The sequence below is a fragment of the Diabrotica undecimpunctata genome, chromosome 7 (assembly GCF_040954645.1).
Source record: "Diabrotica undecimpunctata isolate CICGRU chromosome 7, icDiaUnde3, whole genome shotgun sequence".
NCBI classification, from domain to species: domain Eukaryota; kingdom Metazoa; phylum Arthropoda; class Insecta; order Coleoptera; family Chrysomelidae; genus Diabrotica; species Diabrotica undecimpunctata.
This window is the reverse complement of record NC_092809.1, coordinates 36,706,757-36,723,667: the sequence shown is the minus strand read 5'-3', so window position 1 is coordinate 36,723,667 and position 16,911 is coordinate 36,706,757. Positions and strand designations below refer to the sequence as shown.

Below are 16,911 nucleotides of genomic sequence, written 5' to 3'. Positions count from 1 at the left end.
TGAAAATTGTTAATAATTTAAATAGCTTTAACTCGAATTTTCCTCAATTTTTTGAAGATTTAAACACAATATACAATGTTATAGAGACCTTCATTTTTACTACCTAGCAATGGCATCATATACGAAAATATTATTCACATTTTCAAAAAATTCTTTCAAGAACGTTTTGCAGTCAGAAAAAAAAATATTTTTTCCTATTTTGTTAAAACCTCATTAAAAAACTATGCTATGACTAAAAACATTACTAATTAACGAATTAACAATATTTCGTGCACCTACTGAATACCGAAATAACAAAGTGCTAAAATAAAAAATAAATCCAATAAACTCACGTCATTTGTCGAAACAAACCACGCCATTTCTGTGCTGGACGCTAATTGACCATTTACCAAACATTTAATTTCGCTTTTTGTCCACCTGTTGTATATATAAACGACTGCTAGCATGTACCACTGAAACAAAGGAAAGCAAATATTAGTTTTATAAAAATAAATTCGAACATTGCAACACAACAAATTTTCAAACATTATACTACTTTTTGCTTGTTGTTCCTTTTATTACAAGAAAAACTTTTGATACAGTACTTTACGAAGAGTGTTTATAAATTCGCAAGAAGGTGAGATTGAAAGGAAGAAATGTTCAAATAAATGTCATCATAGTCGAGTCCATTGGTCGTTTTAGTATTAAGGCTTCTCCCAGTTTAAGTTTGAGAGAGTAGCAATATGTAAACAGCCTGATTGCTGTTTAAATTCACACTAAAACCACACTCAAGAAATCAGATATGAAAACGAATAGATGAGACAGTCCACTTTAAAAAAGAAGAACGTATTAACACAACGTTATATGAGAATTCTACTCCGTACGCACTTAGTGTTTTGTTTTCTCACATTCCATACGCATAACCAAGGAAAATATTAACAATTCTCACCGAATAACCGAAAACCTATTGAAAAAGTCAAACAAATAGAGAACAGGAAGTTACAAACACCGAGAAGAGATAATTAGAGTATTTCATAAAAAATGTTGTGACGACTGATAATCGAGTGGCAGCTGTTGGTATTTGAAATCACCCTTAAACCAGAAGTGTTATAGGCATTTATATAGAATGTACGCGAGGACAGTGGAGGGTCGATGCGGTTTGTTAAATTAATTAATTTTTCAGTGTCAGTCAGTTAGTTCAGTATTTTATACATTTTTAATAAAGTTTAAGCTCAGACGACTATTAGTTAAAAACGCCGAAAACTAGACGTCAAAGCGATTTGCCGAGATGTTCCAGAAGGTCCCTGCTACCAAGATCCTTCATTACTAGAAATGCTACAGGGTCTGATGACTACATTGCAAGAAAATTTAACAAGTAAGATGACAGAAAACTAGACTGCATTTCAGGAAAATGTAAAAGAAAACCAAGCTACAAGCACGGAACAGTTAGGTGGTCTTAAAGAAGACATATTCGTCAAATGGACAGGGCTCGAGACGAGGGCACAAGAAACAATTCAGAACTTCGCGCGGAAGTGATTGACCGCAAATTGAGAGATGATGTAGCCGAAATAACGAGTCTGGCAAATGTTGCAACTATTCCTGAATGCGCATGTCATCAGCGCAGCTAAAGTCAGTCAAACCACCAACATTCGATGGCACGACTAGTTGGTCAGTTTATCTGAAATAGTTTCTTGCAGCTGTACAAGCCAATTCGTGGTCGTATTAAGAAAAGGCCACTGTACTTGTAGTTTTCCTCCGAGAAGTAGCCCTGCATGTTTTGCAGACCACCTTTGAGAAACAGCAAAAGAACTTTTCCAGCTTGGTGTCTCAATTGGAAAAGCGATATGGTGACAAATATCTGCAGCAATTGTACCAAACTAAGTTAAGGTCCAGACAGCAGAAATTCGGTGAATCTCTACAAGAATTTGATGTCGATATAGCACGCCTTATCGGACTGTTTGGTGAACTTCTAATAAGACTTAAAGATTTTCTCAAGCAATTAGAAAATAGGAGCCGCAGCAGTCGTCCAACCACACTTAGATGTGGCAGTGGAGAACTAGGTCATCGTAGAAATCAATGTCAAGCAGAAACCAGAAGTAGAGGGGCGACAACTGGTTGACTCCTAAGATGCCCCAGTAGTTACAGTTTCACAACTTATACAATATGTTTTATTACCAACCCGATCCGAGTTTACAATACCTGTTGTTGTGAAACCAGAACCAGACCTACCGACTACTGTTCTCAGAATCTTCGAACAAGCTATCCAACAACTCCCTAAAGGCATCATTCCAGCAAGAAGTCTAGTTAGAATGCAGACCAACTAGTTTCCTGCCCGAATAAATGAATCTCAACAATTACGATGTTCGATTAAAGAAAGAAATTTCAATGGGTACTCTCGAGGGTGACACTAGTACAACCACAAAAATCATCGATGGCTTCAAAATTAACAGCACCGCTTCAACACAAGCTCCTAGAAGACTCCCGTTTGCAAAACAAGAAGAAGTCGAGACAATGTTAAAGGAAATGCAGGAATAAGGTGTAATAGAACCATTACAAAGTCCATGGAGTTATCCAGTTGTCTTGATGAAAAAGAAGGATGGCTCTACTAGATTCTGTGTGGATTACAGGAGATTAAATAATGTTACAGTCAAGGATACTTATCCATTGCCACGTACTGATGTCACCTTTAATGCTGTAACTGGAGCTAAATGGTTTTTGACATGGAATTTGAAAAGTGGATATTGGGAAGTGAAAATGAGTCCAGCAGACAAAGCCACGACAGCGTTTTCGATTGGTCAAGGTCTATGGCAATTCACCGTCCTGCCCTTTGGTCTTTGTAATACCTTTGAACGTTTGATGGAGACAGTGTTGAGGGGATTACATTGGAAGAATTGTCTCATCTATTTAGACGACGTAATCGTTTATAGCCAAACTATTGACGAACATCTCCGCAACCTTACCAGAGTTTTTAAAGAAATAAAAAGTGCGAATCTGAAATTGAATCCCAAGAAATGTTAGTTATTCCAAAAGCAAGTGGCATTCCTTGAACATGTGATTTCATCTGAGGGAGTGATCATCGAGCCTGAGAAAATAAAAACCGTTAAGAGCTGGCCAGTCTCTGTAGACAAGCATTAATTGAGATCCTTTTTGGGCTTGTGTCCATGTTATCGTCGCTTCGTAAGAGGATTTGTTGACATTAGAAAACCTTTACATAAGCTAACGGAAGCAGACCAACCGCTTAACTGGAATGAACAGTGCCAAAAAGCTTTTGGTAGACTGAAAGACTCCCTCATCACTGCACCAATACTGCAATCACCACATGTCTGTCATATCAAGGAAGGAGATTTGGTGTGGTTATATAATCTAGTACGTTATACGGAGCGATGTCCAAAGTTACAGAAGTCATGGGAAGGTCCGTATTCCGAGGTAGCCCGAATCAATGATGTTGTCTACAGAATCAATCGGCCGAGAACAAAAATAAAGATCGTACATTCTGCATCGGTTGGCCCCGTATCGAGAAGACAGTGGACTGGCAAGGTCGCCAGTTTAAAGGAGGAGGCAACGTTACGACTGATAACCGAGTTGCAACTGTTAGTATTTGGAATAAAATAATGCAACGAAATAACAAAGGCCAATTTGTAGAGAAACGTGGCCAAAGCAGAAAAAATATACATTCAGCATATCAAAATGAAGTACTTGTTAAAAATTAAATAAACAATATCCATCACATACTTACATGAAAAATCTCAGTTATTATGTAGAAAACGTGATAACTTACCTTCCTAGGTTGAAACTCGTATTTCACACAGTGTTGGAATCCCTTTCCTTTTATTTTCATTGACGTAAGCACTAAACAATTTCCTACAAAATGAGCGGTGTATCCTACTCCTTTACTGGTCTTAAAGCTGAAAAAAAGACACAAAAAAACAAGATTATTTTTAGGACAATAACCATTTAAATTTTAAACACTAAACAATTTTTTTTTCTTAATATTTGTTAATTTTCGCAACTTTGGGATAAACAAATTGAGTTGGTTTAAAAACTATTCAATGAATCGTTTTGAAATGTTTATCACACATCACCGCTAGAAAAGCGTCCTTTTGACGCAAAATTGTAAAATCATTATTACAAAAGTTATTAACGATTTATTCCACTTTAACATGTTTACCTATTTTTAACGTTTATTAATAAATAAATGCACCAAAAAACTTATTTAGGTTTTTCTATAAATTTGTGTCTATAAACTAACTGATTTCTTTTCCATTTGATAAAATTTAATGGTTTTAACTTAACGAAAATTCTAAAAATCACCCATTTTTCACTAAAATTATTAACAAATAAAAATTACGAAAAAAATTTGAATAAATTTTCATAACTTTTGTTATTTTAGCCTTATAGAATCCAAAACAATTATTAGATAATAGTTACAGCGACTGTCTTAAAAAATTCTCATTTCTGCGATCTAATAGTTTCAGAACCACATTCATTGATTGATACTAAAATATCCTGCGTCGGCCGTTGGTACGTAGATTTATTCCTTTGAGATATAAATTTACTTTGTACGACTGCATTTTTTGACGATGTGATATCTTCTGTCGTTTTCAAGTTACATATTCCGCATTTCTGACCATCTCTGAAGCGACAGCACCGAAAATTCCTATCCACTATTTACTACCAGGAAGACGACGACAATTCCAATAATTTTCATGCACGATGGCTATCAAACCAAATGGTCCGTTCAGTCCGTTTAACTGTATAAACTGTTAATTGCTGTTAGTTTCATCCTTGGCTGTACATTACCCACATGACCCGTGAAACATCCTCGCTAGATTGAGTCAATTAAAGCTCAACCAAGAAGGACTTAAACTGACTGATGCAAATGACCTGCCAGGAGCAATAAGTACAGTGAATATAATGGATATGGAATTGCAATATATATCGAATGTTAGCGTAAAGTATAGATCGCAGTAAATTAATTAGAAGTTGAATATTTAAATAGACTAAACTGAAATAACTAAGTTTTGATCGATTGTATCGCTTACAAGGATTATTCGATGACATCGGGCTTAACATAGTCCTTTTTACACTACAATACATTACTTTACAATAATACACTCATGGACAAAAATACCGAATATTTTGGAATTTTCCAATTTTTTTTTGTAGTCACTATTATTTCAAAATAATTTTAGATTACTGATAATACTTATATAGTAGGCTGATGTACTCAACTGTTTTGAAATATTTTGATGTTTATTTTGACGTTTATTCATTGGTTAGTGCCATTCGTACATTTTATCATAAAAATCCTTCTTCACGTAAAGGAAAAATCATCCTAATTCGGTTATTTTTAATTTAATTTTTTAAGTTTAAGTAAATATTGTTTTGATTTAACTAAGTTTAAAACAAGTATCCCACCAATTTGACACTGCGATGAAGTCCAAGTAGCACATATTGTAATTTTGTACGAGGAAGGATATGCACAAAAAGGTATCGCACGACGTCTCAGCAGAACTGAATCTCTAGTTTCGAATACTCTAAAATGGTACCGAGAAACAGGAAATTTTGGACGAAGGCCTGGTCAAGGAAGCCCAAGGTGCACAACCGCGATTGATGACCGTTTTTTGGTTCTTAATTCTACACGAAATCGTTTATTGACATCGATACACCTTAGTTAGATAACAGTTAGACAAAGATCAAAACAGGCAAACTTAAAGCCCAGACGCCCCGCCAAAGTTCCACGTATTCTACAAAATCATAAAGCTCGTCGTTTAGAATTTGCAAGAACACGTATTTAGTCGAATATCGACAACTGGAAAAACGTTCTTTTTACTGATGAGACCAGAATCCTATTATGGAAGGAAGATGGTCAAAACTACGTCTAAAGAAGAGTTGGAGAACAATTCGCCAGCTGCAGTCTCGCCCAGACCGTTAGTTTTGGAGTTGATGGCATAATTCTTTGGGAAGGTATTATTGGGAAGTACGTACCCCACTTGTGGAAGTGATTGGACGGATGACTGGTGATTCTTACGTTTAAAATATCCTGCAAGATAATGTTTTGTCATATGTTGGTTACATTGGATATGAAAGATTCAGATTAATGCACGATAATGCTCGACCACATACCGCTGCCATAGTGAGTAATTATCTTGATGAGGTCCAAATTCGAAGATTGGATTGACTACCGTTTAGCCCGGATTTAAATCCAATAGAGCACATATGGGATCACCTAAATAACATATTTTTACCTATTTTATGTTTTTGTTTGGGGACGAATTTATTTCATGCCTGATCGAGACGCTTGCAGCAACCTTGCGGTATACAGTAATGCACATACTATACATACATATACATATACATATCTATTACTATGCTCATCGACATGAAGTAATTAAACATAAATATTGAAATCATTTGGAAAACTTTTTTATATTAATGTTACAAAAAAAAGAGATAAAAATAAATATTCAAATATTAAAAATGAAACAATAAAACACTGAAAACTTTGTTTTCAAAACTTCCACAAATTTTTATTTTAAATTATTATCACTACAGCTGTTTCGGCTGATTGGCTGATTATCAGATATTTTTATGGATCATCTAGAGACAAAGATTTCAAAACATCCCATATTCAAACAGTTTTTATATTGGTGGAGATACGTAGACGACGTACTGGTATGTTTCACAGGAACTAACAGGCAACTCGACCAATTTCTATCTTATATTAATTCTCTTCATAGTCATATTGAATTTACAATAGAAACAGAACAAGATCAATCCATAAATTTTTTAGATTTAAAAATTACCAGACTTAAAAACAAACATGACTTCTCCATGTTTCATAAACCTACCCATACTGACACGACTATTCACAATTCGTCGTCCCATCCCACACAGCATGAACTGGCAGCCTATCATAGTATGTTACATGGATTAGCAGCAGTTCCTATGTCAAAATACAATTTTGAGACAGAATTAAATATCATTAGACAAATAGCAGTAAACAATGGATACAACGAACAAACAATTAATAAAATGTTAAAGCAAAAACTACACAGGAAAGCCCTGAACTTAGTATTTCCACCACCAGAGAGGGGACCCAGTGCCTTCTGCTCGATTACATATACAGGCAAAATATCAACAAAAATAGCCAAACACATAGGGAAGAAAGGAGTAGCACCAGCTTTCAGAACAAATAATAACCTAGGCAAATATATTAAAAACAATAAGAGCCAACATAAAAAACACTTACACAGTGGGGTGTACAAACTTAAATGTGGCGACTGCCCAAAAACTTACATTGGTCAAACAGGTAGAAATTTTAATAAACGAATAGCAGAACATAAAAGGGCTTTCAATAATAGAAAAACAGATTCTACATACGCACTTCACCTTCTAGATCATAATCATTCTTTTGATGACGAATTTAAAATCCTACACATTCAAAATAAAGGCCTTAAGCTATCTTTGTTAGAATCCATGGAGATCAACAAATTAAAAAACACAGATATAATTCTGAATGACCAGCTTGAGACAAACAGTTCTCCCCTCCTCAACTTATTTCATTAGAGACTATAAAGTGTGAACCCATGCCAGGAACAGATCACTTGAGAAAGGCAATCAGCCGAAACAGCTGTAGTGATAATAATTTAAAATAAAAATTTGTGGAAGTTTTGAAAACAAAGTTTTCAGTGTTTTATTGTTACATAAAATGAATTTCCATCAAGTAACGGTCGAATCCATCAATTATTAAAAATGAACACATAACCTTATCGTTTATAAATTTTTTCTAACAATTTTGCAATTTAAACACTTACTTAATGCATGTGCATTTATTTTTTAAATAGGAACATACATAACTAGTGTAACTGACCTAACATTATTACTGGAAATAACTATTTATTAATTTTTCCTTCATTTCCCTCACCAAAAGAGGGGCGTTTTTAATAGGCATATAGTTTTTCCGAAGAAGCAACATTTTCATCAAATAGGACGGTCTCGTCACAACATTGTCGCTGGTGGTCTGACGAAAATCCAAGTTTTAGTATTAAGTCTGGTGACCAATATTCATTTAAGACGAACGTGTGGTGTGGCATTTACAACAGCAGGTTAATAGGAACTTTTTTTTTTCAACCAAGCTATGAACGCCGAACGTTATTTGCAGTTCTTACAAACTCATATCAATGATTTCATGGACGAACTACACTTACAAGAACGTCTATGTATTTATTTCCAACAAGACGGTGCCACATGCAACAGTACATTGAATGTTAGGGAATATCTTGAACATACGTTTCATGGAAAAGTTATTCACAGATATTCTGATGTTTTTTTGGCCTGCTAGATCTCCTGATCTAACCCCCTTGATTATTCCTTATGGGGTTACTTGAAACAAAATGTTTACAAGAAAGCGCCGTTTCAAGATGTTAACTATTTGGAGAGAATAATTTTAGAAATATGCCCGGAAATTTCTCCACAAATGATAAGAAATGTATTACGTAAATTTGGTAATAAAATGATTTAATGTATTAAACAAGAAGGTCGATATGTCGAGGAATTAGTAGAATAAGGTTTAAATTGTAACGAAATTATTTTTGCCTACCACATCGGGTATTATTATAAGGGGTAGAAAATTGGGGACTGAAATTATGGGGGGTCGAGATCGGACAAGCAAAATAAATCGAAACATATGCGAACGGCACTAAGGGTTTGTTAGGAGAGCTGGGGTCGTGGATAAGTAAATAGCAAGGGGGTTGGATTGTGGCAACTACAAAAAAATGAAACGAAGGGGTTACTTACATGAATCTCCTGGGACAAATGAACAAATATAACAACAAGAAAGACTTCTAGCTATTTAAGAAAAAAAGGACGCCGCTTCGAAGGATCCTAAACTTGCTGGATGAAGGAAAGAAGGCTCTTCCTTTCTAAAGAAGTAAACACAAAAAAGGTTGGGAGATTTTTCTAAAATAAAAGACAAAATGGTTCAGAGAAATGACATAAACATTTATTTTTGTCTCAAACAAACAGTTACACAAACAATAAACAAATTACATGGGTTTATACCTAAATAAAATATAAAAAAGAGTTAAGTACATATGTCCTATCTGTTTACAATTGGGAAACGCTACAAAAAACTTTCAAAACTATTATTAAGTTATTTATAACTATGGCAGAAATAGATTATTAAAATTAAAGATCTATCTTTTAATTAAAATGGAACTTCATAAAGGTAACCTCTTAAAAAAAAAAACAAACGTCATAGAAAATTTAAGGCTAGCTGTCATATGTCGACATTTATACTGACCACAAAGAACAAATAAATTGACAGCATAACCACACCCTTGATTTACAATATATAATACATATTACATTATTTAAATTGTAATAAAAGCAATTATTGTTATTTGAAAAAAATGTCTACTTTGAAAATTAAACACAATGTTACCTCGGTTTTCACATAAAATTTTGCATTGAAACTTCTGGGATTATTGCTAAAATTTCTGGGGTTAAACTCTCTGGACACGATCAAAAAAAACTGCTTCAGGAACAAAACAGGAACAGCGAGGTTGAAGAAGCACTATTAACCGAAAAATTAATGGGAAAATCCCAGTAGTTGGCTGTATATCATCGTTTAAAAAAACATACAGAAGTTAAAAGACTTCACAATTGTATTTAGGTATATAAAAACATAGTTAAAACTTTTACAAAAAGTTTTTTTTAAAGTGTCGTCAGTATATACAATAGGATAATGTTTTCGATCTAATCAGATCATCCTCAGTGCCTTATGTAGTTGAAGCTAACAATGAACTTGTGGCTATGACATCCATATATGGGTTTACTTTATCTTTCCAAAATTAAATTATATGGTGACTCTAGGTCGATGACATTGGATAAAATTTAATACTTGAGGAGCTACATGTCTCCCTGCTCGGTTTTTAACACGTGGTTCTTGTCAGTTAAAACGACACAGACCAACTGGAGTTGGTCTGGACAAGGAATTTTTATACCAAAGAATGCAAATGCTACAAAATAAATATCTATTTAGGTCCAGTAATAATGTTATGTTAGTTACAACACTAGTTATGTATGCTCCTAATTGCAAAATAAATGCACACGCATTAATTACGTGTTTAAAATGCAAAATTGTTAGAAAACATTTAAAAACAATACGCTTATCATGTGTTTCTTAATCATAAGAGATAAAATGTTCATTCAAAATAAAAAGATTAGTAAAAAATAACAACTTATTTTTTCAGAACGTAGTTTTTAGTTTTTCTTTCAACTTTTCTTAATAACAATTTTGGATATTGTGAAAAATATCCAAACTTTTTTTCACAACTTTTTGCTGCAATGTCACACAAGTAAGTGTTTTATCATCTTATTTTGTAAATTATACAATTTTACCATTTTGTAACACTATCGTAGCTTTCGTCTGAAGATGGTAGAGAAATCTAACGAAATATAATATAACGATATCGTTGATAGAAGTACATTTTGGCTCTTAATATTAATCTGCTAACGCAATAAACCAGCTGTTTATATACAATACGATGTCACACTAATGAACCAGCTGTTTATATACAATATGATGTCACACTAAATTGGAACCTTATATGGAAAACTTTTTTATTATTAATAAAAAAAAATATTTTTCATAAAAAATTCTGTGTTCATTGTAGTGAATAGACAAAATGGACAAAAATCCTGTTTAGACATTTTTTTCAAAATTATACACCACCCAGACAGTCTAACTGTATATATATCTAATGTAGCATTTCAAAATGATTTATTTAATTAACATACATTTATGGACAAACAATTGTTAAAATACATATATTGGGAAAACACATTATGCAGTTATCACTATTGAAGCCGCATGGTCAATGAATTAATTACCAAAAACCTCAAGGTGATGGAAGCCTGTCAGTTATAGATCCGGAAGTTTCTGTCAAAGAACGATGACAGTTTTCGGTCTTAGGAGAAAAGTTATATTTAAAATATGAAATTTATGTTCAGATAAATTTTAGACAATTTATTATTATGTTATTGGTTTTTATATACAGAAAGTAAACTATTATTGATAGTTTATATATATATATTTTTTTAATTATTTAGAGTTTAGAAAAATGACATAAGACAAGATGATATTATTAAGCAGAGTCAGTATATTAGACTATAATTTTTTAGAAATCAACTATTTTGACAATAATTATTTGCGTCAGCCCCTATATAAACTTTTAGCCCTAGCCCGCAGGTTCTGTTGACTTAAATAAATAAATAATCAAAAAACTTTTAATCGGTAGCAATTAAAAATGTATTACATATTTCTATTTCGTCCTAAAAGAAAAAAGTAATTATATCTACTCACCAGTATAAATACGGTTTTTCTCGTTCGATGTTGACAGAATTGATCGGGTCCAGTCGAAACCAAGTCGTGAAGGTGAAGCCGTTTTCGTAGGGCCATTTCGCCAAAGGAGGTAACACGATCGCCTGAAAAACGTGATCAATCAATCTAAAAACAAATCGCAAAAGAAACATAATAACAAGGAAAAACAAAATCCATCATTTTCCCAGAAAAACAAGGCGTTAGAACAAATCAAGGAAATATGAAGTTTATTTTCTGAGGGTAATCTGAGAGTTTCGATACGCAGGAAATATTTATATTCCATATTTAAGAAATGAAAATACTGATATGTTTTTGTACACACTCATGACAAATGAAAGAATGGAAAAGAAAAGTATTTTTGAAGTATGTAAAAATATTGATTCCTAGCTGAGCGCTTTCGGCTTACAAAGCCATCCGCAGCCAAATTGTTCCTTTTTTTTATAAAAATTAAAAAGTCACAAAAACTTCTTTAGAAAAACAAATAAAAGACGGAACATTGGACTCCACAAAAAACACATTAAAAAATTTGTTTCTGGTACGGGTATAAGAACCCGAATATTTGGTTGGAGCTGACGCGGCAAACAGAATGAGTAGAATCGAATGCTGGCCATTTAAATATCTTTTTAAATTACCTTATTTCAGAAATTCTTTTAAAAACATTTTTTAAATGACCAGCATTCGATTCCACTCATTCTGTCTACCGTTTCAATTCCACACAAATGGTTGGGTTCTTGCATCCGTACCATAAACAAATTGTTTAATGTGTTTTTTGTAGAGTCAAATTTTTCGTCTTTTATGTGATTTTTTAAAGACTTTTTTTTGTAATTTTTCAGGCGGTATTTGTTCTTCTTCTTCTCGTGCCACTCCTAGCGGAGATTGGAAATCATCATGGCCACTGCGACTTTGTTAGCAGCGCGCCTAAAAAGTTCAATCGAACTACACCCGAACCATTCACGTAGATTACGAAGCCACGATATTTTTTTTTCGTATTTCGTAAAAAAAAATATCGTATTTGTTCTAAAACACCCTTATTTGGGTGAATGGTATATAATCCTAATTTTTTGCTTTAATCGCTTCGAAAGCATATTAGAAATGATAATTTTACTCTGCGGACACTTTAAAAGGTAGGCTAAATTTTGTATTAAAAAAATTTTGAAAAAAATTAGAAAAATTCAATTTTTTTTTTGATGCCTAGCGGTGCCGTCCTAGTAGCTTGCTACGAGCGAACGGACGAAACGAGTACCGCTAGGGTGTTGTATCCTACCAGTCGTAAGAGGCGACCAATGGGACGTCCGGCTGTCTAGCGGCGCCGTGTCCGTGTCCAAGTAGTTGCATACGAGCGAACGGACAAACCGAATGCCGCTACGTATATGCACACACGGACGGTCGATAAAAGTTCGATTGATCAAATTCCTTTGGGGCGCGAAGAAACAATGTGAGCGTGCATACGTATCGATCGCCAAACGGCACGGCATCGATGTCGTATGACGTTTGATCACTGCCACTGCATAGAGAGCGAACGTAATCGTTGCCGTCCTTTCAAGGCAAACGGTACCATATAAAAGCGCGCATCGATCTTTGTCGAAAGACTAGAGGACTGGTTGCGTTTTTTAGACACTGCTCAAGCTACGTTGCTCCCTGTTGCTAGGTAGTTCTGTATTGTTGATTGTGAATTTTGTACTCCACTTAACAAACCTTTGAAGATCAACAAACTTCATCAAATAAATGTCGTGTAGAGTTCGTGCAAAGCATCATCCACTAAAGTTTAATCGATCTTTTATCGACCGTCCAAATTCGATGTGTGTGCCTAGCGTTCTGGTCCCTACCAGTCGTAAGAGTCAACAAATGGGATGTAACGATAGATAGTGAGCCGTCGTTTTAAGGTGTCGGGATCGCAGCAACGAGCGCAGGGTGCGAACTAATACCTACGTCCCGTGCGTAGGAACAGTAACGTGGCTGTCGTTTGAGGCGTCGGTAGTCGATATGGTTGCTATTCAAAACGAGTCCACAAGTCGCACTGATTGACGGGCTGTATTCCTGGTATCCGAGATGAGCTCATGTGAAACCATTCTGCTTTCGTTCCACATAACCTCTGCAGGAGGTTTTGCAAGTTTGATACGATCAGTCCCAGTCTGAACGTGTGCTTGTCAGACGTGCCTGTAGTGGAGACGAATGGTAGAGTAGCAGGTTCCTCTGCGGCGACCTGTCAACCTTGCTGGGTGGTCTGTTACTCCACCGGCGTGCTTCGCTTTCTGTGCTTCGAACACGAAGCTGTTCTGAAAATATTTTTGGTTGTTGCGTTTAACCAAGTATGTAGATTTTTCAGCCAAAAAATCCTTCGCCTTCCTGGTTTCAGCTTTCCTTCTACTTTTGTAGAATTAATTGCAGCAAGCCATATCTTTCGCCGTTCTGGATTATCTGGCCAAGGTATTCGATTTTGGCTGTTTTTATTGTGGTTAACAGCTCTTTTTCCTTTTTCTATTTTTAATAAAACGTTCTGAGTAGTAACGTGGTCGGTATAAGATATCTTTACGATAAAGACATATTGCGAAAGCCTCAATTGTCTTGCAGGTAGCGTCTGTAAGAGTCCACGACTCACCTAGGAGTTGAGTCCTATACTTTACAGTACAGGAAATATATAACATCGTACTAACCTGATTTTGATGGGTACTGATAAATCACGGCACATTTGAATAGCTTAGCCATTTTTTGAAATGCAGATCTTGCTTGTTTTATCCTACATTTGATTTTTAGGGAATGGTCCCAATTTCCATTGACGTTCGTACCAAGGTAGGTGTATGTTTTTACTCTCTCTATTGGTTGAAAATTCATACTGATTCTTCCAAATTGCTGTTTCTTCTTAGAGATCATCATACATTTTGTTTTCTAAATCTTTGGTGAAAGTCCATATGTTGTACGGCAGTTATGTCTATTTTGTAAGTTTCAGGGTAGTATTTAGCAAATTGATATCTCTGTAGTTTTCTGTGTGTTTCTTATCGCGCTTTTTGAATAATAAGTGTAGCTACCTTATTCTCTATTCTTCTGGTATTTTATTTTGTCTTATAATCTTGTTATAATGTCAGTTAATCCGTCCTTGTCCCTCCACCATATTTCAATTCATGGTAATTTCTGGATTTGTGGTTCGAACAACATTTGTTGTTCCTGTGTATATAACTTCTTTAGATAGTCAATTCATGCTTTTTTTTTCGATGTGTTTTTTGTATATTAATTCCTTGTTCAATTCTTTGTCCTCTTATAAAGCGCCATATTTATTTTTCTAAACTTTAGCCTATTATATTGGATGGCAAAATTGAAGGTATGAGAGGTTAGGCAGAAAAAACAATCTTGGCTGAGAAACCTACAGGGATGATTCCAAATATCAGAAGCTGCAAACATAATACATGAGATTCAAAGCAGAGAAGCATATCGGATGATGGTTGCTAACTTTCGGTAGATAACGGATCGTATTCATACTGATTTAGTCAGTCCGTTCTTTCTTTTTTCACATGGAATAGACATCATTCTGATTCTAGAATTTAAGTTACCTCCTAATCACATAGTTTGTTATTACATTTGCTAAGTATTTTTTGAAATAATTTGTATACATCTATTGTTTCTTTGTTTTTACCTTCTTCTGGAGCATAAACGCCAATAAGTGATACGACCTCTATCAATTTTTAATCCTGTTACTAGGTCAGTCCGATAAGGACTTATCGCATCCTACAAAAAAAAAATTTTTGGGAAAGTGGTAATTTATTTTTCAATATAGTCTACTTTAAGGTCGATACACTTGATCCAGCGATGCTCCAACTTCCTTAACCCGGCTGAAAAATATGTTTTCTCGAGGTCTGCAAAGTCGACTTCCGTAGCGGCAATGTCCTTCTCATTCGACTTAACTTTCGGCTCGGCGAGTGCCTTTTTTAAGTTTGGAAACAAACAGAAGTTGCACGGGACCAAACCTGGAGACTACGGTGGATGACGCAACAGTTCGTAGCCGAATTCAACCAATTTCGCTATGGTGACGTTGTCATGGTGGAAGAGCACTTTTTCCTTCGCCAAAAACGATTGTTTTTCTACAATTTCGCGTTGAATTGGCCCAATAACTCGACCTAGTAGAGGCCTGGGACCGTTTTGCCCTTCTCCAGGTAGTCAATGTAGATCGCCTCTTGTGAATTCGCCAAAAAATGGCGAATATCTCCTTTTCGGCAGATAGGACCTTTTGCCTTCTTCGGAGCACGTTCACCGGGTGCCGTCCACTGTTGCGACTGTTCCTTACTTTCTGGTGTATACCAATGGATCTATGGTACGGCTCAAACACGGCTCTGAAGTGGTCCCACGGTTGCTCTTGTTTCATGCAGGATGTGACATACGTTATCTGTTGAGATGCCTACTATGTCAATTACCTCACACACCTTCAGTCAGCGATCTGCCAATACAAGATCGTGGATTTTTGTTACGATATCCTCCGGACAACGAGGCCTGGTTAATCAAAAACTGACGTGCGACCACGTTGAAACTCGTTAAACCAATTTTTGACGGTTGACGGTTGCCATCGATGGAGTAACCGTCCACAGAATTCAATCGCTCTTTAATTTCGCTGCGCGATTCCGTTCCAAAAACAAGTATCGAATCACCGACCGATATTGCTCTTTTTCCATTTTTCTAAAATCAGCTGAGGCGCCCGCTTTCAGATGTGGTCAAAACAAAACTACAAGTCAGATTCGGCTGAAGTTTGGACATTAGCCGTCTACTAGAACGTCTTAGACGATAGTAGATTTCCCTTGATATAGTTGCGCCATTGGGAGGTGGGGCTAAGTACTTATCGGATCACCTTCATACTATTAGGTTTATTATGCATAAGGAACCTTCATTTCTGGTCTATTATTATAGCTACACCGTAGTGAGCTCTTTTGTCTTGATATACTTTACTATATATTACTGTGCAGTCGCCCAAATTTTAAGTTATTTGAAGCAAACACCCTGTTTAAAATTTTACTACAATTGAGACCATTATTTATGTTGCTTTACTACGAGTAACTTTCAGTAAAATATTAAATGAATCCATGACACCACTGCTCGTAAGAGCGCGAATTGGCCCAGTTCTAGCACGCTTTTTTCATTTCACTTCTGTGATTTAAAGCTCTGCGAAACATAATTCACTGAAAGTGTTAAGACTATAAATTTGCAGTAGCAAATAAGCCCGCTTCCATAAGCATTCTTGTACTTTTTGCTTTTGAGTGTAGTACACAAAGAGAGTGGAAATACAAGTTCATTTCTTTGTTTGTGTTTAGTCGTTCTCCGGAACGAATGGCGTTTTAAAATAAAATTCACAGCTCGGGCGGTAAAGGTGTTGCCACAAACAAATGCAAACACCGTTAAGAAGTTCTTTGGTAATTTGGAAAGCGTTTAAAACGAGATGGGGGTTTATTTCGACGGAAAAAGACATTTGGGGCTATCAAAATTAAAAATTTGTGTTTGCAAAGAGCAACGCGATGTTTCAAAGGGAAATGTTCTGTTTATTGGACGAATGAATAACAAAATCGGGG

At 35.3% G+C, this 16,911-nt stretch overlaps 1 protein-coding gene across 10 annotated transcripts in view; it reads right to left on the bottom strand.

Moving 5' to 3' along the window:
* The window catches only part of rg (A kinase anchor protein rugose), a 742,603-nt gene that overhangs the window by 581,969 nt on the left and 143,723 nt on the right, over positions 1–16,911 (bottom strand). For all 10 annotated transcript variants that reach the window (XM_072537071.1, XM_072537077.1, XM_072537078.1 and 7 more), the window contains exons 5-7: positions 11,348–11,469; positions 3,758–3,884; positions 333–452 (exon numbers count right to left, since the gene is read on the bottom strand). In XM_072537071.1, the coding sequence (XP_072393172.1) occupies positions 333–452; positions 3,758–3,884; positions 11,348–11,469 (369 nt within the window). The remainder of the gene's footprint in view (positions 1–332; positions 453–3,757; positions 3,885–11,347; positions 11,470–16,911) is intronic.